Raw genomic sequence first — 21,068 nt, forward strand, 5'->3', positions numbered from 1 at the left:
CTATTTCGAGAGGCGGCTCGTCCCAGTCCTCCCTCGTCTTATATCTAGCTAGGGTTTTCAGGGTTCTTGCGGCGGCGGCGACTTCCTTCCCCCTCTTGCGAAGGTCTAGGGTTTGGCTGAGTAGAGAAGAGAGGCTTCCCCTTCGTCCAGTCGGGAGCCGCCATGAGCCGATCGGGGCAGCCGCCGGATCTGAAGAAGTAAGCCCTCCCCCCTCTCATCTCGAGTTCCATCTGTTCCGCTTGGTTTTCTCTCTGTTTCCTTGGGATTTCGATGCTGACTTTTTCCGTTCCGGTGGTTCGCAGGTACATGGACAAGAAGCTCCAAAGTAAGTGCGCCTACCAGATTCTAGGTCTTCTTTGTTCTGAATAAATATTAAATCGGACGCGAGATTTAGTTTGTAAGGTTCCCTGGACGTCTATGCGCTGGTATTACTGTGTGCTACTGCTATCGGGAATGATGATTAGGTTATGCGATGTACGTGACTTGGAATAATCTTATGTTTCTGTTGGTTTGCGCTGCATCTGACTAGTGATTAGTTCCTGGTGTCGGTATGTGCTATTTCCCAGTAGCCAGTGAGGAAATTGTGGAATGTTTTTATTCATTTGTTGCGGTCTGTGCACTGTTGTGGTGCAGCTGGATCGTACTGTGGTGTTACTGCAACGTACAATTGCATGAATTGGCAGCGATCTCTAAAAATATTTCAGTTGGCATCTTTGTTTCATAAGACGTATAGAAATTGTGAAGGTCGATTCATTTGCTTCTGGTTTATGAATAGAGTTGACTGTAGTTTACGCGTCAACGCAGATGTGATAGTAACTAGTGATGGATATGTTCTGCTGACCAGCTTTCCAGTTTGACACATTGGTTATGTAAATGCCCTAAATGATGATATTTTAGCAAAGCTATGGACTAATGTCCAAATGAAGCTTCTTTGTCATAGTTACTCTGATAGGGCATTTATGATTCTGTTTTGTTGTTTCGGTATAGTCTTACCAATTTACTCGTTTTGATATTTGTGCATATATTATGTGAAATCGTACGTATTCTTTGGAGCTTCTTGCTATGTTTTTTTTCAAGTTCTCTGTTGCTTTATTATTTTATAATTTTATAATTCTATCTGCTAGTATTACTCTCTCCATAGTTTGTGTAACTATGTGAAATCGTACGTATTTTTTGGAGCTTCTTGCTATTGTTTTTTTTTTCAAGTTCTCTGTTGCTTTATTATTTTATAATTCTATCTGCTAGTATTACTCTCTCAATAGATTGTGTAACTATGTCAAGGTCGCTTTACTTTTTTTCCGGTTTATGAATAAAACTGGATATGAATATGCTAGAAACTAGCGATGATGTGTTCAGCTGATCAGCTTCCCAGTTTGCCATTTTGGTTATGTAAATGCCCTAAATGATGATATCTTAGCAAAGCTATGGGTTTATGCCCAAATGAAGCTTCTTTGTCATAGTTACTCTGATAGGCATTTATGGTTCTGTTCTGTTTCCTGGGTATAGTCTTACCAAATTACACGTTTTGGTATTGTTGCACATGTTGTCATGTGCAATTTTGCACATCTTGATTTGTTTCTCTGGTTTATGAATAAAGCTGGCTATGAATATGCCACTAACTAGCGACGGATATTCTACGCTGACCAGCTGACCATTTTGCCACTTCGGTTATGTAAATGTCCTAAATGATGATATCTTAGCAAAGCTATGGGTGCATGTCCAAGTGAAGCTTCTTTGTCATAGTTACTCTGATAGGACATTTATGGTTCTGTTCGTTTGTGCACATGTTGTAATGTGCAGTTTTATGTACTTTACTTTATGTAGCTTGTTCTTGGTTTTCCAAGTTGCCGTAGTTTGCCCCCCTGAATGAGTAATGATTGCTGTGTTGTTAGTTAAGGCTTGAGATAATTAAGAAACTATCAAGTTTTTTTTTTCTTGTTTTATGGATAAAGCTAGCTATCAATGTGCTCATAATACTATGAATGGATAGAGTTGTTGTTTTTTCTGTGCTGACAAGCTTTGCTATCTGCCACTTTGGTTATGTAAATGCCCTTAAGGATGATTATCTTAACAAAGCTATGGCTTTATGTCCAAATGAAGCTTCTTTGTCATAGTTACTCTGATAGGGCATTTACTGCTTTGCTCTGTTGCTTAGGTATTTGTCTTACTCCTTCCTCCCATAGTATAAGCATGTTTTTGACATGACACTAGTGTCAAAACTCTCTTATATTGTGGGACGGAGGGAGTAGCTTTGTGCTGATTGGCTGTGAAAGTGGTAAGACTCTGGCAGCTGCTTTGCTCTGTTGCTTAGATATAGTCTACTTAGTTACTTTGCCATTAAATGGATTAACTATAGTATGTCCATAAGTTTGATTCAAAAATATTATTGCTGTCTTCTCACACTCTGGTTCTTAATTTCCATTTATTTTTAGGAGCGCTGATTTGTTTTCAACCAGAAAATAGTCTGTAGCCAGTATTTTTCCCGCTCTGCTTTAGTGGGCTATTTATTCATTGGATTTCTTCTCAATTTTGCCAGTCAAGCTGAATGCGAACCGCGTTGTCATTGGCACGCTTCGTGGATTTGATCAGTTCATGAATTTGGTGGTGGACAACACTGTGGAGGTCAATGGAGATGAGAAAACCGACATAGGGATGGTGGTTAGTAATTCTTCCTCTTGTTCTCCCAGTACGAGTCACTGCGACTACTGACATTTTTGCGAGGCCTCAATCTAAATGTTTCCTTCTAGATTTTCCTCGCAATTAAAGTACTTGTCAAATTCTTTGCAGGTTCTGAGAGGAAATAGTGTTGTGATGATAGAAGCCCTTGAACCAATTGCCAGGTCTCAGTGATATTTTGACTTACCTGCTTCTGGTTCAGTACTTGAGCTAATAGTGTTTGGTCAAAACCAATCTGTACGCAATCGGGCAAATTGTATCCTAATATTTGTAATGTGCGAGATTTAGCACTTATTGTATAGTTTGGAGTGTGAACTGTCTTTAGATGCTTGCCTTGCTCACTCAAACTTACATTGTTGGGTTTCAATGCTATTTTGGTCCAGACTGGGCCCACTATTTGTGCAATGTTTTTGCTTATAAGTGTTGTGTGAACCGGATGCTTGACATCAAATTTGGCTGCTGTTGTGAGGTGCAGTCTATGTTTCGATGGAGAGAGTACTGTCTCAGCAATACACACAAGAAAAACTGGAAAAAAAAACAGCCTAAATGCTCTGAAACAACAGCACACTGAATAGTGTGGGCCGTGCGCCTAGCTGGCAGATGCCTGAAACATTTTCCTGTTAAATTTGCTGCGAAACATTTTCCTGTTAAATTTGCTGCAACCGGGTGTTTTTCTGATACAAGCGTTTTTCATGTAGTTTTTTTTCTTGTGTAAATTTGTTGCAACCAACGTAAAAAGCTGCATATACGTTTGGTTGCAACTTGAGTTCGTCGAATTTTTGTTACAATCGATGTTTTTTTACTTTTGCTACAACCAGCATTTTTTTTTTGCTGTAACCGTTTCTAAAAAAGTTGCATACACGTTCATGTAGATTTTTGTTACAACCGGCGTTTAACTTTTGCTACCATGTATCATCAGCTTCGTTTTTTTGTTACGATCATGTAGATGTTTTAATTTGCTATAATTTTTGTTTTTTGTTGTAACCGTTGAAAAAATTGCTGCATCGCGTCGAATGTTTGCTGCATCGGAAGGAAAAATGTTACATGAAGATCCAACGATGCGGACGCGCGAAGGTTGATGGATCGTGCGGCCCGCGCGTGGCCGGTCGAAAGATCACCGTCCTTTTGTAAATTGTAAGATCACAGAGACCGGCCATCCAAGATTTGGCAGTTCTTCTCCAAATCACTTGCATACATCCCAGACCAGCGGAGATCGAAGAAAGCAGAAGTCATTCTGAATATGGCGGTTATTGATCCACCAACAAGAAATAGATTCAAACATTAGCAGCTTGAACAAGATATAGTACTCCACATTTCCATAGCCACCAAACACTCAAAAGAGATTATTACAGGATTCTGCTTCAGAGCAAATAAAATAAAATGCAACTAAGGTTAGGAACTGTATGCACCTTCGGAGGCACAGCAATCTTCCAAACTGCCGGAATGTTCAGGGGCAAAAATAACCTCTAGAATTGACTATGGCAGATTGTACCACTGATCAAGGTCAGTAACATTTTGTTCATTAGCCAACACATAACTCCCAGAATTGGGTGGCCAAGCAGGCAGAACCAAACCACATGCCATCTAAGAATTTAACTTCTCTAGCCATTACCGATTTTCAGAAATACCCCACTTTGGCTGCCTTGGCAGCCCGAAGAACACTTCTCCAGCGCTTGTACAACTTCTATGTTGTTTTACCAACAACAACAACAACAACAACAACAACAACCAAGCCTTTCAGTCCCAACCAAGTTGGGGTAGGCTAGAGTTGAAACCCATAAGATCTCGAAGCCAAGTCATGGCTCTGTAACGTGGATAGCTAACTTCCACGCATCCCTGTCCATGGCTAAGTCTTTGTCGATATTCCAAACCTTCAGGTCTCTCTTAACGGCCTCCTCCCATGTCAAGATTGGTCTACCACGACCCCTCTTAACATTCTCAGCACGCTTTATCCGTCCGTTATGCACCGACACTTCCGGTGGCCTCCGTTGAATATGTCCAAACCATCTGAGACGATGCCATTGATGAAAATTCTCTTTCTATTTTAGGGCATCTTTGGATTGTCGAATTTTCACAGAAATTTTAGGGCTTGTACTTTTAGGACATATCACTCGCCACAACTTTATGTGTCCCCAGATTAATGCGGTGGTCAGGGATATTTTTACATATTTTTGACTGATTTTTACATTTTGATATATCTTTTTTTTTTGCAATTTTATGTACGGAGGATTCCTCATATTCCTCGTCTCATCGTCGACTCCGGGTGTGGTTTGTATCAAGGGATCTCTCCGGTGTCCACTTTCAGTATCGGACTCTGACTAATGTATATTACAGCGATGGATGAAAATAAGATAGACCTACAAACAAACCTCTATCAAATTCCTGGAGACGCAATCTCTTGTTGTTTCATATCAAATTGCCTGCAGCGTAACTCTCCTTGAGGTCCTGCAATGCTTCACGGTTGTAGTCATCCCCTTGGTTCGAGTACTTCAAGCAGATGAGCCGTTGTGCGGCCTGGTACGCCATCCTCAGCGGCTTGTACTGCACACAGTTCGCATCCATCCTAACCATTTCCTGCAGGAACCGAATGATAACCAGTAAATAACCAACACAAGGAACATGATCATCATACTTGGAACTTTGGAAGATAATTGGAATTGTACCTGCTCTGTGATACGTGAAGTGATGCTGGTCGCGGTGTCGATCACTGAAGCAGGGAGGCCGGCCACTCTGGCTAGCAGAAGCCCATAGTGTGGTACCCGTCGGAGGCCATCCTTGAGCAGGAACTGGTGTTGGGGAGGCAGCAGCACGGAGTTAAAGATACGAAAAATGAAATGCCCAGAGCCTTGCATCGAATCATACCTTGAAATCCAAGCGACTGTTCCTCAAGTCAACCTCGAAATGGAGGACCTTCACATTTGGATACATCGTCGCGAGCTCTGACAAGCCCTCCATATGTGTCGCAAACACCGTGTAGCTGCACAGGTGGAAGACACAACACTTTTCAATTACTCCCTCAGTTCCTAAATATAAGACCTTCCAAAGATTCCAATATGAGCTACATACGGATTTATAGACTTATTTTAGAGTATACGTTCACTCATTTTGCTCCGTATGTAGTCCATAATGGAATCTCTAAAAGGTCTTATATTTAGGAAAGGAGGGAGTACTATTTTCTCAAACAACACACCTGACTGACAGACAGCATGTCATTTTGTATTACAAGGAGAAAGCATCGAAATGACGTGACAACACTAATAAATTTGATATAGCAGGAACTACTCCGGCAGGATACTGTCTCCATTGTTCCACCAAAATGGGTACCATCTAGTACATAATTAAATGTTAAACTGCTCATTACCAAAAACAATAGGGGTTATCCCAGATAGTTTGTGCTATGGGTGAACAGTTAATAAAATTAACCAAGTACTACCTCCGTTCGTAAATATAAGTCTTTTTAGAGATTCCACTAGGAACTACATACGGATGTATATAGGCATAGTTTAGAGTATAGATTCACTCATTTTGCTCTGTATGTAGTCCGAAGTGAAATCTCTAAAAGGACTTATATTTAGGAACGAATGGAGTACATGGCCAGCTGTATGGCATGACAAGTCCCCTAGTTAAGCTTAATACTGAACTACAACTGGTGTCATCTGAAAAGTTTGAAAACCAACGGCTTACAGATTACCACAAGAGGACAGAATGCATAATCTTAGTGCAATTAACTAATTATCTGTACGTATAAGCTAGACGGGCATTGCTTGTTTGATCAAGAAATCAATTTCTCCTTTGAAAAAACAAATAGTTGTTGGCTATAACAAAAACTGGACGCTGGAAATGCAGAATAACAGCCTAGCTCAGTTGGTGGGAGGTGTGGGTGTACCACCTCACAGAACAACCTAATCCCAGGCACATCTTCAACATCACGAATAAGAGCACAACACATCAGTACATATGATATGATGTTGCTAATTCTTACCCTTTGAGGGATAGCAGGTGCTCGCAGCAGCTCCATGCAATTGCCAACCCATCAGAGGAAGAAGTAGCCCTTCCAAGCTCATCAACTACAACCAAGCTCCTGTAACTCAAATGTCCATGGTCATTCATCAGAAGGAAAACAAGACAAAAGTCAAACATATCATATTTCAATCCACTGCAGCAACGTAGTACCTTGAAGAAACATTTTGCATGATGAAAGCTGTCTCTTTCATTTCCGTCATAAACTGCAGACAGAAATTAAGCAAATTAGGAACAACTAAGATATACATTGTATTCAAGAATCTGTGCACTGGACGGGAATCTCTTCTGCGTCATGCAATTAGAATATCTGTGCACTCAGCTACTAAGGAAAAATAATCATGTCCAACTTTTCAGGCAGGCAAATCAGTTTCCAAGTATATACACCGATTGGCTCACACACTATTGATGAAATAACAGGCCTGATGGAAGAAAAGGTATATACATATCGCTGTTCCAAGCAGACCACTATGCTTTGAACACAAGATGGAAATGCTAAAACTAGAACAACACATTCAGAACAATATACCACACCTTTTATTTTGACAAAAGTAACAGTACAAAGTCTTTCTTCAAGCACGTACCGTGCTTGAGTTGTTTTCAACATTATCTCCAGTGCCGATCCGTGTAAATATACGATCAACCACTCTCAGTGATGCAAATTGAGCTGGAACATAACAGCCAACTTGCGCAAGAATGACTATTAGACAAATCTGTTGAAGATATGTACTTTTTCCACTCCTGTAATAGCAAGACAATGCAGGGACTAAATACACTTGCACAAATAAATCAGTAGCTTGCTAAAGCAAATTAGAAGCAATGTTCATGTGACTCACATGTTTGGCCCCATAACAAGAACCATATTCGATGCTTCGGAAAGGAAGATGTTATTTGGCTACATGACAGTGATAACATATAAAACCATTGGCACATAAATTAATAACGAAAATCATTAAATATAACATAAATATGGAGAAATGGATAAAAATAAAAACAACTCACAACAAAATCAGTATGTAAGCTCTCCAGAATAGGATGTCGTCCGGCATTGATTGCCATTGGACCATCATCTGCTTAAGTGAAAATATCAACATAAGTATATACAATATCGGGATTCCATGAACACTAATAACAAAAGAATTCGCATTCAAACAAACAAACAAGTTACAAGCTTTGTGTTATAAGCCCACCTGTAAACTCCGGTCTAGTGTAGCGATCAACAGGCTTTGTAGATATTGTGTAGGCAAAAGAATTTACAATCATGTCCAAAAGACATAATACTTCTGCGAGCAGTGTTAAGATACAAATGTCTTCTCTGATCTCACTGATAAGTCCTGAAACAATGGAAGAGACTTAGATAACACCAAGATCTCCGTAGATACTTGGATAGTACTGATATGTAATATTGCATGAAAAATCTAGTGCTCCACTGCCCGCAAGCTTCTAAAATTTTGAAAAATAATAGGAGTTAATTTGCATTGAATTTTTGTGAGATAAACCCCAGTGATTGCTTTCAGCCACTCAGGTGTATGATTTTGGCCAATAGCCCAATACAGTCCCAGCCAGAAGTGCCTGGAAGGCAATTAAATGTCTGACTGGAAACGTTGATGATATGATTAAAAATGGAGATCTATATATAATTATATACACAATAAGAAGCATGATAATGCTCCGTTGTACAACAGCTAATTGCTACTACCTACATGAAGGGTGCCGGTAAATACAGACAGTGAACACTTTGTGCAACAAATGGGTTCATCACATTCGTAAGTATTCTTTTTATGTCTGTTGTAAGAGGGGTTATCAATCAACTGAGACAAAGATGAACCAGTACATTCTTGAAATTAGTACTCCCTCCGTCCCAAAATTCTTGTCTTAGGTTTGTTTAGAAATGGATGTATGTAAATACTAAAACATGACTAGATACATTCATATCTAAACAAATCTAAGACAAGAATTTTGAGACGGAGGGAGTACAAGAAGAAAGAGTACTCCAATGATGGCTTCAAGCAAGAATTACACGTGATATGAAAAAAAAAAGTCAAAACTTAATGGTTGGAGCAACCTTCTAAACAGAGTTCAGTGCGCAAGAAGCACTCAGCAGCAGCCGACTTGTTCCTAACATTTAGCTGCACTTAATAGAAGAAAGATATGACATTAAGTAGCTGTATGGAGAAATAAGTACTCCTACAGTATAATCATGTTTGTCAGGTTGCACACTTATAAAACAAAATATCTGCTTGCATGCAGTATAATTTAATTTTTCCAGAAGTTAGTCCTCTTCTAACATTTTCCTGTTCCGAGAGCTAATTATTATACAAGTCACAATGCTTTCACAAGAAGATAACTCCCAGTTATAGTAGATACCATGATAACCTGTTTTAGCAAAAGTAAATGGATGAGATCTACCAAGTAGCTAAACCCTGTTGGTTAGCATGTACTGCACTGGAAACTTAAACCAGAAAAGTTACCCGCACAGTCAAAGCTTTGCAGTGTGGCAGTGCCCAGTTACCGAAAAAAAACTAAGAATACTAACTTATTAAGAAGTAAACTTACCGAAGCTAGCTCAAAGCTTGAGCAATGGACATTCTTCCCATGCCTAACAACCTAATTGATTGTTTAGAATTCGCAATTGGTTAGCATGCAATTAGGAAGCTGAATTTTTAAAGGGACATACACATACCTGGATAAATTTATTAGGAAGCTTTTCCGTAATATCTCTCTGGGGTATAATAAAGTAAAACCCCAGTCTATTGTTATACGGTATCTTCAAATTTGGCAGAGTAAACTCCTCTCTGTACTTGGTGGCAAGGTTATGTATGGCTGCAAAATACTATGTCAAACCAAAGCATTATACAAATTAGAAAATGAATATGGAACAATAGGAACCTTCGCTGGTATCGCAGAAGGATCGGCGAGCAACATCAAGTAGGCCATCAACCCCTGGCTTAATAGCGAAACATTGCTGAGTGCAGGCTACAAAAGGAGCCCTCGAATGAATAACGTCTTCATCAATCACTTCTCTGATTCTAGGGTCAGAAAGGAGAACACAAAAGCATTAGAAAAAATGGTGCAAAATCACAATTATTTAGCGTAGATGAATATAACTGAGCTTAACCAATGCTGATATATGGTAATGCAAACCAAGAAATAAAATAAAGACAGGAGTATAGCAGGAATGGGAAAAAGGGGCGAAATAAAGATTCAAAACCTCTGGAAAGACTTGATGTTAAAACGGTATCATCATGCTCGACCATACTAAATTACAACTACCTGTGCTGCTCTTGTGCATGGTGAAATCAGTATTTCATAGGCTAGCAGCTAGCTACAGACAAGATTTGGAACAGCTGATGGTAAAATATCTTGTGATAATTCACCTTAAGATATTGCTTGGAAATTTTGAGTGTAACATTGAAACTTACGTCAGTGAAGAATATACCTAGAGTTATAAAAGCACCTTGAAGCTCCTGATCGTGATACATACAAACACTAAGGATGTCTAAATTTCCAATCTCCTATTTCCATGTGTATCGAACAAGACCATGTGTACACATTAAGCAAAAGAAAGGGATAGAGGGCATATAATTTTTTCTTTGGCACACGAGGGAAAAGTGCACATAAAACTGCACCTCTTTCTCATGCTCCCATACTTTGGGTTTTCACATATGGTCTGATATATGTTCTGAAGAAGAAAACTGTTTGCCCCCTTCAGAACCTGCAAGTTAAGGCTACACATTACATGCTTGAAAACTAGCTGTTGTCAGTTTTAGTGAAATATGAGGAAAAAACAGCGGAAATAAAACAGAATAAGATTCAACTATAAAATGAAATACCAGGATTAATATTTTGAATAAAGCACCTTGGAGAGGAATGGTATTGCATCCAGAGCAGTTTTTAGTACAATGATGTCAGATATCAACAGTTGGCTCTTTCGACCATCGGCAGGCTTCAGTACCTCATCTGTGACCTTTTTGGGTTTGAAGCAAAAGTGACAAAGAACCTTATCTAGGACACAGGAACGGCATGCAGCAATTTTGTATCAGTGAGAATCATATTACCTACAGAACAGCACAACAAGAGAAGAGCATACAAATTATAGAGTAACCTGATTCTTTGGGAAATTTACGGAGACCTTGTGTCAAGCCAAAGAACAGTTCCTCATTGCTCACTAGCTCATCCTGAAATTTAGATATTAACATCAAAAGTGTAAGTGTCAATTTCAAAAGCATGCATAAAATTGAAATGCAATGCTGAGATATAAAAATAATGCAATATTAAGTTACAGGTTAATGTTTTCACAAGGGGGAATTTAAAGCCATGCCACCACAAAGTTGTAGCTATGAAAAATACCACTGCATGTCTGAATGACATGTGAACTTTAGCCCCGTAACACGTATCATACTCACAGTCAGTGGTAATTTTCAAAATGCAAAGTTCATATTGGCATGGTTCCAGTATTTCCTCTCTTTTCTAGGAAAATGCAGAGATATTCACAAATTAGAAGAACTGGTCCAAGGTGGACAGCATATTAACTTGCTACTTTTTAGACCCAGTAGTTACATGCAGCAAAATCATACTCCCTCCGTCCTAAAATAAGTGACTCAAAAATGACTCAGCTTTGTACTAAAGTTAGTGCAAAGTTGAGTCATTTTCGAGTCACTTATTTTGGACGGAGGGAGTACAAAAGAACATGCATCTGTAGTTATGAACATTATAAGAAGATCCACTTCCATTTCATATACAAAATTTCGCACATAAATTCAGAGCTCTTGTATATAGACAACTATTCCACATAATAAAAATGTTAGATACACCATATGTCCCGTTACAGATCAATTTGGTGATGCTCACAAATAGATTATAATGTAAATGCAAAGTATACTTACCAAGCAGTCAAGCCGAGTATTGATAGTATGAATGTCTTTTAATGGTTGTAATAAGTTGGCTCTCAGTAGTCTAGACCTGGGACAGACATGTTGAAGAGAATGACAGCATGTGGTTAGTAACTCAACATGCAGCATCATGATATGAATACAAAGTTAACGTAAGATTTTAGTGTCTGTTGTGAGGCATACCCTCCCGTAGTCTTTGTAGTCTTCAACATCTGAAAGAGACTTTTCTTTTTGTTGCTAGTACCCCACAGTTCAGTATGGAGAGGGTCAATTATTTCTAATGTTTGAACACTGTTGGGTGCAAATCAAAGAATGAAAACCATTCAGTAATAGCAACTGAACTGTTGAACTCTTGTTCTCCCAGCTCTTTTGATGAACAAGATTAATCAGGTTACACTATTTGATAGAATTTGAGGGTCTGTTGTTTCAAAATAATACCTAGTTGAATCGATGTTCATATGGTCAAATGAGCCATTGAATGTAACCTGGAAGCAAACGAAGTTTTTTTTAACATAACTATGGGAGGCCATGAGCTCATAACAGATAGAAAAGGAGAATAACAGCCTTCAACTGGCATTTTTGGAGGTTAGCACAACACAGGAGTAATAACCATGCCAAGAAACACATGAAACATGGTGGCTTACTCTTTGAAGAACATACATGGCCTTAGGAACTGTAGATGCTTAAACCTAATATATTTTGTTTTGAAGCTTCAGCAACAAAATTTTCCAAGGAAATAGTGCTTTAAAATTAAAACTGCATGATTCGTATTCAAGTGGTAAATCCATTAAAAAAAATAACCCTGAGACATGCACGAGCTTTCAGAATACGGAAATCCCAGACACCGAGCCTGCATGCATGTAACAACCAGCAAGCCAGCATACAGTACAATAATCTACTCCCTCCGTTCCTTAATATAAGACATTTTAGAGATTTTATTATAGACTAGATACGGAGCAAAATGAGTGAATCTACATCCTAAAATATGACTACATACATCCGTATGTAGTTCATAGTGGAATCTCTAAAAGGTCTTATATTTAGGAACGGAGGGAGTAATGAACAATCAATAGTCATAAAGCTACAGATCAATACACGGATTGTTGCCATTAACACACTAACAAATTAATGTCGCTCCAAGAACCAATTTGTCGAGACAATGCATATGATGTTTCAAGTATGCATAACCATTTGTTCAAAAAAAAGTATGTATAACCAGCATAGAGCCAATGAATGAAATAAGCATCAATAGGGAATAAACAGCAAACAACAGATTTTTTCGCCTGTTCATGATACGTAAATTAATAAGAATGAAGTCATAGGTGAGGCTCCACAAGTGCAATATATGTTAAAGCAAATTTTCCACTAACTTACTGACAGTGAATGGTTAGTAATAATGACACCTTTTTCTGATTCTATCCTGTAAAAAGATACAAACATAACGTCAGAAGACTCATGTGATGCTGGGTAACCTTGTTGTAGAATGATAGAAATTCTAGAAATTAGTATCTTACCCTAAAGGTATATTCGAATTGAAAGATTCCATAAAAGAAATGAATGAAAAAAAACATGTGATGGACATGATTGAACCAATAAACAAACAGATTTTAAAGCTAGCTTTCAACATAGGGTGGTCAACTCTCTGAACAACGAATGCTAAAAACAAGGGACCAGCACTACCCACGACATACTGGGGTTGTTATTTTTGGAGGTCTATCACCCGGTTGGTGCACTAGGTGGCAACAGATGCCTCGATTCTAGCAGGAAGGTCCTAGATACACTGGCAATGTGTCGGTGCGGCTACCGTGGTTGGCATGGCTTCTCTATTTCTGTCGTGAGGGTTTTGGTAGGTATGTTGCGCATGATGGATTAAGGCTGGGAGTTGTTAGGTTGTGTCGGTTGTAATGTATGTCTAGCGGCAGTCGGTCGTGGTCATGTCTTGAGTGGTCAGTTGTGTTGCCTAGTCCCAGGCTTGTACATTATATTCTTTATCATCAGAAATGCATCAAGGCACAAGCTTTGCATTTTCTCAAAAAAATGTTCTTCAATTGCTCATGGAGTTTGAGCATGAATATTGCGTCCCTTTAAATGAATCATGCAGCAATCAATTTTCAGGACCATTATCTAAAATGTCAGGACAAGACTACTATCAGATGGTGTAAACATCAAGAAAAGAGCTGTAACTAAATCTGGAAACATATGCACTTTTCGAAATTAGTTAGCTATTCATAGAGTTATAATTAGTTGTCTCGATCCAGCCATAGATTAAATAACTCGATAATAAGGTCATAAATATGGCAGCTTGGTTCATAGTGATGGTATACAATAGTAACTTGGGTCAGACTGATACTTGATACAATACTGTATTATATGCATGGGAGACATGTCATGATAAATTCACTCGCATTGGTGTCGGTTAATCATGAAGAGGGAAAAGTTCAAACCAATGTTGTCTTGACTCTTAAGTGTTGAGCGTATTTACCACTTAATTGTTGCAGAGGCCGCAGCAAGACAAAGATAGTACTGCTTGCAGTAAGTATCCAAACCAAGGGCAGATGGGTCTCTAGCCGACAGATTTTTTACTATAGCCGCCCCCTTACAGATAAAGGAAACAAGAGTGATATTAAGGGGTCTCATTCGCCCGATAACTGAAAGGATAGATGTCCCAGTAAGTGAAAACCAAACATAATACCTTGGTATCATCGAAGCAACCACGTGCCATTGTGACCTACAAAGTGAGCTTTTCTTAGAGTAGAACGCTATTATTCTTTCCTTCGGTAAAGTATAGATAAAATTTCATAAGAGTGACACCTTTTTGCTTGCTTGGTAATTCTTATCAACCAGCTCTGAAACTCCAACCATACCATCTGCCGCAGTTTTATTTGGGGGCACAATTACAGTATTCGGATCATAGAAATGCAGTAGTGTCTTCGTATTCTGGTATGAACAGCTCGTCTCGATATACTGAGATAGGTGCAGTGAGGCTGATCTCAAATCAAATGCTGCAACACCAACCTGTAACATTTTTATTCTTCTATAAATAAATTCTGGCAAAGTAGCAAAACTGTATCCGTTCACGAGTTCACGAATTCGAAGATGAGATCGGCCTTCTCTGCTTTGCTTTTACTAGAATTTCCTTTACTTGCCAACATCACACTCATTACTATATCAGCCTAAGGTGCACTTCAATTCTATATATACACGCATTAAAAAATACACAAATGTCCAACACTTACAGGTGCAGCAACCAATTATGACATGGGATGCGGTGAATACACGGAGATCCCTCTAAAAATAGAAGATACATTTCACGCTTGGATATCGAATTTAAATTTGGTGAATTGTATGTGGAGGTCAGAAAATGCTGTTTGTAAATAAATAAACAGTCAGACAAAAGCCCAAAAATGAACTATACAAACGAAGGAAATCATTTTAGTTACATATTATCCATATAATTATGTGTTAGTTTATACGGGATTATCTCTGTGGCGCTCAAACAAAATACCAGTCAAAGCAAATCAAATCAAATACGGTCTGCATTTCTGGACGGAGATTAGAGCAACTTCTAGGAATTACCGCCCAAATCTGTTTATGCATTACTGCAACAGCAGGAAAGTACTAACAAATTGCTCGCCAGGTGCGGGTGCAGCTTACATCATACCACACGGTTTCGATTTCGATTCAGTCGGAACGGCAAATGCAGCAGAGGAGCTATCGTGCAGCAATCGTCCTGAAACTACTCGTCGATCCAAAAACCCTCCAAACCCTAAACAAACCACCGACCGGAAGATTTTGAGCAAATCCGAAGGAGAAACATCGCACTGGCATACCAAACCGAAGTAATTCCTTCAATTCAATCCGCTGCATCCCTCGCAAATAAAAAAAATAAAAAAAATCCGCTGCAACCCCGCGAAGACACGGGTCGGGCGGGGCACTGAGATGGGGGCGTTCGAAATGGAAGGCACGGAGCGAAATCGACGACCCGACAAACCAATGTGGGGGGTGAAGGGGGGGGGGGGGGGGGGGGGCGTTAAGGCGTGACCTCCTTCGCTCGATTCTCGATGAGGCCGATCACGAAGCTCGATCGATCGCCGGCGGCGACGACGCCGCCGCCCCCTCCTCGTCCGGCAGCGCCCTCGTCCATCTCCTGCGCCGAACCCTGGGAGGATGCAACTACGGCTGCTAGCTGGTGTGTGCGCGCATATGTGTCAGTGCGAAGCAGCGAGGAGGGGCAAATTTCAGTGTTTTGACCTTTTTTTTCATAAGTTCAGCCGGATTTGACGCCCGTTCTAAAAAAAATTAAATCTGAACATTTTTGCTATCGTCAGAGCCCTTCACGGTAGGTATAACAACCTACCGTCGAAAGTCAGATGACAACGTCCGCCCCTCGTGGTGGCGGTTAGCGTAATTTGCGGAGGGCGATTTCGTGACGATCGAGAGTCAAGCTAGGGTTCCTCCCTCGTCAGGACGGCGGATCGCCCCGGCCGATCGATCGCACACCCTAGCCATCGTGGTTCTCCATCGACAACCAGCCCATTCCACCACAAGCCTTCCGTGAGCTAGGGATCGCGGTCGTAAACACATCTGTCCCTAGGGTTTCGGGTTCTTGAAGGTAGCAGAAGTGGGAAGGCGATGGAAGACGTAGAGGGACTGATGAGAGGCCTGAAGCTGTCGGCGGCGGAGCGTCGCGGGATTAAGGTGGGCGGCGCTGAGAAGAACACTACGGGGGACGGGATCGTGGATGACCCGAAGGCGGTGGGGAAGCTCTTTTCGGAGAAACCGGTGCATGCAGGGATCATAGGTCAAACACTGGGAAGGATCTGGTGCCCAATTAAGGGCTTGGAGTGTAAGGAGCTGGAGACGAACATCTTCCTGTTTACGTTCCGACAAGTCGCAGGTTGGAGGAGAGCTTTGGAAGAAGGGCCGTGGTGGTTTGACAAGGAGCTGCTTGTGATGGAGGAATTTGACCCGGAGAAAACGGTGGAGGAATATGACTTCAAGCTGATTCCGATGTGGATCCGTGTCTTTGGCCTCCCCCTTGGTCAAATGAACCGGCATACTGGGGAACGAATTGGTGATGACTTCCATGAACTACTGGAGGTCGACGTCGGGCATGATGGAAGGGCGATGGGCAAATACCTCCGTGTCAAGGTGAAGCTGGATATCACTGTGCCCCTCATGCGGGGTTTTGTACTCGATCGCGGCAAGAAGGAAGGCAAGGGCTCTGGGGTGGTGGGTGTGGAGGAGGAAGTCTCGGGTCACAAGAGGACAAAGGGCCTGCTCTTGTGCAAGTTTGAGTATGAGCACATGCCAGATTTCTGCTACACGTGTGGGGTGGTCAGGCATGGGGAGAAGGAGTGCTCAACTAGACCAACGCGGGGAGAAGTGCCCCAGTTCGGCCCGTGGTTAAGAGCAGAGGTGCACCATCGCAGGAATGATGTTACCGTGTATGGCAGAGGACAGGGTAGTTGAAGCCTGAGCGGAAGTGAAGGAAGTCAGGAAAGGAGAGGGGGTTTTGGATGGGGTAAGGGGTCGAAAGGATCAGATAGCAATGCAGTCTCATGGAAGAAGGATGTTGGTAAGTCGACTAGCAGCGACCAGGTCCTGCGGCAGGGGGAAGCGGAGGTTACTAGCCCTCTAAAGATCGATAAGGCGCGAAAGGAGGATCCAGGAGAGAGCAGGGTGTCGAAGCGCCTCCCGTTTCAGGACGTCCCCACGGTTCAGCCATGCCCAGATTGTATAGATATGGATATCACAAATACTGTGGTGGGTGGGGACGGGGAGGTAAAGGACCAAGGCAACCAAAAGGTTGGGACTGAGGAAGAGCTGGGCACTATACTCGCACAGGGTGACGACCTGTCCGCTGATGGTGCTGCGGCGGCCAACCTGAAGATGCCAGAAGTGAGGGGGAGGAGGTTTAAGAGGAGGGGACGTGCTGAAGGCCAAGGAGATCAGGAGAGGCTGGATGTAAGCTTAGGGAAAAGAGGGGGTGAACAGACAGAGATAGAAGGTAGTCATGGTGCAAAGAAGAAGCGCGGGGAGGGACGGCTCGACCACGGTATGGAGCATACCCAGGTGGCGGGCGGCAGTACCATGGAGAGTGGCAATCCTAATACCATATCGGCCGGGCTGCAAGAGCAGCCCCACCGAGAGCAATGAAAATCATAAGTTGGAACTGCCGGGGATTGGGGAACGGCCCGGCAGTTCAGTCTCTCCTCGATCTGGGGAGAGTAGAAGGCCCTGATATTCTGTTCTTATGTGAAACACGGATGAAGGAGAAACACTTGGGACGGTTTCGGTGGTTACTGGGGCTTCCCAAGATGGTAGCATGGAAGGATGACAGCAGTGGACGTGGCATGGCGCTTTTCTGGCGGAAAGAGTTGAATGTCTCCATGCGATCTTATGGTCGTAGACATGTTGATGTGGATGTGCTTGCTGAGGAGGGACTAGTGTGGCGTCTTACTGGTGTCTATGGTGAGTCAGCTTCGGAACGAAAGAAGGAAACATGGAAGATGCTACGCATACTAAAACAACAGCATCAAAGTGGGCGTCCGTGGTTGTGCCTGGGCGATTTCAATGAAATTCTGGCTAGTAATGAAAAGTGTGGGGGAGTTGAGCGCCACCAACGCTGCATGAATGAATTCCGGGATGCCCTCGACTACTGTGAGCTGCGGGATATAGGATTCGAAGGTGATCCATATACTTGGCGAAACCATAGTAGGGAATTATCCTCCTACATTTGTGAACGTCTAGATCGAGCAACTGCGAATAACGATTGGTGCAATGCGTTCCCCAACGCTGTGCTGATCAATGGCGAGCCGAGGCACTCAGACCATAGACCGATCATGGTCTATATGGAGGGCGTTGATCGCGGAGGGAGTAGAGGTGACCGAAACTTTCGGTTTGAAGCTCGCTGGCTGCAGGAGGAAGGGTGTGAGGGGATTATCAAACAGGCCTGGGATAGGGGAGTCCAGGAAGGGAGGATGGGCGTCGCTGGTGCCCTAGCGTGTGTGGCTGGCGACGTGACCAAGTGGAGCAAGGATGTTGTCGGGGGAGCTGGAGGGGCGCATCAAAGCAGTTCGATCCAAGCTGGATAAGTGTATGAAATCCCCGGTCTCTGAAGCAAAAGTGAGAGAGGAGGTAGACCTGCGTATTGCCCTAGCACAACTAAAAGAGAAGAAGTACATTAAGATGAAGCAACGAGCTCATACGTGGTGGTTGCGGGGTGGCAACAAGAACATCAAATACCTGCAATCAGTAGCATCGGCAAGGAAAAGAGCAAACAGACTAAAGGAGATATGGAGAGAAGATGGCTCGGTGGTTAAGGAGGGACCGGCCCTTACTAACTATGTTTGTTCTTTCTTTCAGGACCTATTCACTACAGCCAACCCCCACAGACTCGCTGAGCTGCTTCCTAAGGTGGAACCACGGGTTTATACTACTATGAACAATGCTCTTTTGGCTGATTACACCAGGGAAGAGGTGAAAGCTGCGCTCGACCACATTGGGGATCTCAAAGCTCCAGGACCGGATGGTATGCTGGCGATAGTCTTCAAACGGCATTGGCATTTCATGGGGGGTGAGATTGTTGAGGAAGTTCTCAAAGTTCTGCATGGTGGTGATTTCCCGGAGGGCTCGAACAACACAATAGTGGTGCTTATTCCAGAAGTCAAGAACCCCAAAAGGATAAAGGATCTAAGGCCGATTAGTCTCTGCAATGTTCTGTATAAGCTTGTCTCTAAGGTTATCGCCAACAGGCTCAAAATTATCCTCCCTGAAGTAATATCCGAGAATCGGAGTGCCTTCGTACCCGGCAGATTGATCACTGACAATGTACTCATTGCTTATGAGGTCTCTCACTACCTCATGAACAAGAGAAACGGAAGGAATGGGGTGGCGGCAGTCAAAGCTGACATGAGCAAGGCATATGACAGAGTGGAGTGGACTTTCTTGGAGGCTATGCTCGGCAAACTGGGTTTTAGCAGGCGTTGGATAGCCCTTGTCATGAAGTGTGTAACTACGGTACGCTACCAGATCAAGATCAACGGCACGCTGACACACCAGTTCAGGCCATCGCGAGGGCTTCGGCAAGGGGATCCCATCTCCCCCTATCTATTTGTTATCTGCGCTGAAGGACTTTCGGCATTGTTACGCCACACGGAGGAAGAGGGTACTCTCCATGGTGTGAAGATCTGCCCCCGTGCACCGTGTGTTTCCCACTTGTTGTTTGCTGACGACTCCATGCTCCTAATTCGAGCACAGCAATAGGAAGGTACGACACTCCATGGGATCCTGCAACTATATGAAGCATGCTCGGGACAGTGTATCAACACGGAGAAATCAGCCATTATGTTCAGCCCTAATACAAGTGACCCGGAAAGAACCTTAGTGAAAGATGAACTGGACATCCACAGCGAGGATTGGAGTGAGAAATACCTGGGCTTGCCGGTCCATGTCGGGCGATCAAGGAAGCAGGCGTTCAAATATATCAAGCGCAACATGTGTGGGCGGGTCAATGGGTGGCAGGAAAAGCTGTTAGCCAAAGAGAGCAAGGAGGTGCTGGTTAAGGCGGTTGGACAGGCAATTCCGACATATGCAATGTCTTGCTTCGACTTGACAAAGTCCTTCTGCGCGGAGCTGAATGCCCTACTCGGGGAATTTTGGTGGAGCCAACAGGATAAGCAAAACCCTCTACACTGGTTGAGCTGGGAAAAATTGACACTCCCGAGAGCGATGGGGGGCCTTGGTTTTCGGGATATGCACACATTCAATCTTGCCATGTTGTCTCGACAGGGATGGAGGATCATTCAGCAACCAGATAACCTATGTGCTCAGATCCTCAAAGCTCATTATTTCCCATCTGGTTCAGCTCTAGATGCAGTGGCTCGCGATGGTATTTCGTACGCCTGGTGAAGTATCCTCCAAGGCATCGATGTGGTGAAGCAGGGATATATCTGGAGAGTAGGGGATGGTACAAACATCAATATCTGGCGGGATCCATGGATCCCTAGGCCATGGTTGAGGAGAGTTATCACGCCACGGGGGGCTAGCCTGCTAACCCACGTCAATGAGCTGCTGTGTCCGATAACAGGGGTCTGGGATGAACAGCTGATACGGGAGACATTCTGCGATGAGGATGCTCGCTACATTTTGCAAATACCACTGCGGGAGGGAGTGCAAGACTTTTTCGCATGGCATTTTGATCCCAAAGGAGTACACTCTGTTAGGAGTGCATATAAGCTATTGGCCCAGATTAATAAACAGCAGCGCAATGGAGCTCCTGGGATGAGTACAACGGGCGAAGGACGGCTTGACGGATGCTCAGATCAATCCTGGAAGCGCATATGGAGGTTACCATGCCCAGCTAAACTACAAATGTTTGTGTGGCGCCTCCGCCATGAATCCCTTGCCCTCTGCAGCAACTTAAGAAGGCGCGGTATGAAGCTCGAATCTATGGCATGCTTTGTCTGTGGGAGGGGG

The 21,068-nt window shown here is 42.7% G+C and overlaps 2 protein-coding genes across 5 annotated transcripts; one reads left to right on the forward strand and one right to left on the reverse strand.

Annotated features, from left to right (window-relative positions):
- The first annotated feature begins 8 nt into the window (after nucleotides 1-8).
- Nucleotides 9-3,093, forward strand: LOC123425350 (probable small nuclear ribonucleoprotein G). The gene is made up of 4 exons (XM_045109034.1): nucleotides 9-197; nucleotides 303-325; nucleotides 2,537-2,658; nucleotides 2,788-3,093. The coding sequence occupies exons 1-4, from the start codon at nucleotides 163-165 to the stop codon at nucleotides 2,848-2,850; spliced, it is 243 nt and encodes an 80-aa protein (XP_044964969.1). The 5' UTR covers nucleotides 9-162; the 3' UTR covers nucleotides 2,851-3,093.
- A 1,849-nt stretch (nucleotides 3,094-4,942) lies between these two features.
- Nucleotides 4,943-15,795, reverse strand: LOC123425351 (DNA mismatch repair protein MSH4). Of its 4 annotated transcripts, none has more exons than XM_045109037.1 (24): nucleotides 15,631-15,795; nucleotides 14,400-14,603; nucleotides 14,281-14,316; nucleotides 14,071-14,183; nucleotides 12,963-13,008; nucleotides 12,027-12,073; nucleotides 11,772-11,879; nucleotides 11,583-11,658; nucleotides 10,802-10,874; nucleotides 10,556-10,701; nucleotides 10,326-10,411; nucleotides 9,586-9,719; nucleotides 9,380-9,519; nucleotides 9,253-9,303; nucleotides 8,762-8,825; nucleotides 7,887-8,030; nucleotides 7,699-7,769; nucleotides 7,533-7,591; nucleotides 7,281-7,437; nucleotides 6,850-6,902; nucleotides 6,659-6,757; nucleotides 5,539-5,653; nucleotides 5,340-5,462; nucleotides 4,943-5,250 (listed from the first exon to the last, which is right to left on the reverse strand). In XM_045109037.1, exons 1-24 carry the CDS (start codon nucleotides 15,730-15,732, stop codon nucleotides 5,083-5,085), a joined length of 2,415 nt encoding a protein of 804 aa, XP_044964972.1. In that variant the 5' UTR covers nucleotides 15,733-15,795; the 3' UTR covers nucleotides 4,943-5,082. The 4 variants fall into 4 exon arrangements, with proteins under 4 accessions (XP_044964972.1, XP_044964970.1, XP_044964971.1 ...); XM_045109035.1 differs by having other exon boundaries at nucleotides 9,586-9,725; XM_045109036.1 differs by having other exon boundaries at nucleotides 7,699-7,766; nucleotides 9,586-9,725; nucleotides 15,631-15,794.
- Nucleotides 15,796-21,068: the final 5,273 nt, after the last annotated feature.

The sequence above is a fragment of the Hordeum vulgare genome, chromosome 2H (assembly GCF_904849725.1).
Source record: "Hordeum vulgare subsp. vulgare chromosome 2H, MorexV3_pseudomolecules_assembly, whole genome shotgun sequence".
Classification (NCBI taxonomy): Eukaryota; Viridiplantae; Streptophyta; class Magnoliopsida; order Poales; family Poaceae; genus Hordeum; species Hordeum vulgare.

What these genes read in the sequence shown, in the direction of transcription:
- LOC123425350 (XM_045109034.1), top strand. Translation starts at nt 163, where the DNA reads ATGAGCCGATCGGGGCAGCCGCCGGATCTGAAGAA. An exon ending in CATGGACAAGAAGCTCCAAA is followed by an intron (nt 326 to 2,536) that starts GTAAGTGCGCCT and finishes CAATTTTGCCAG; the next exon opens with TCAAGCTGAATGCGAACCGC. An exon ending in AAACCGACATAGGGATGGTG is followed by an intron (nt 2,659 to 2,787) that starts GTTAGTAATTCT and finishes AATTCTTTGCAG; the next exon opens with GTTCTGAGAGGAAATAGTGT.
- LOC123425351 (XM_045109035.1), bottom strand. Translation starts at nt 15,732, where the DNA reads ATGGACGAGGGCGCTGCCGGACGAGGAGGGGGCGGCGGCGTCGTCGCC. An exon ending in CAATACCATTCCTCTCCAAG is followed by an intron (nt 10,412 to 10,555) that starts GTGCTTTATTCA and finishes CTTAACTTGCAG; the next exon opens with GTTCTGAAGGGGGCAAACAG. An exon ending in TATGGGAGCATGAGAAAGAG is followed by an intron (nt 9,726 to 10,325) that starts GTGCAGTTTTAT and finishes TTCTGACCCTAG; the next exon opens with AATCAGAGAAGTGATTGATG.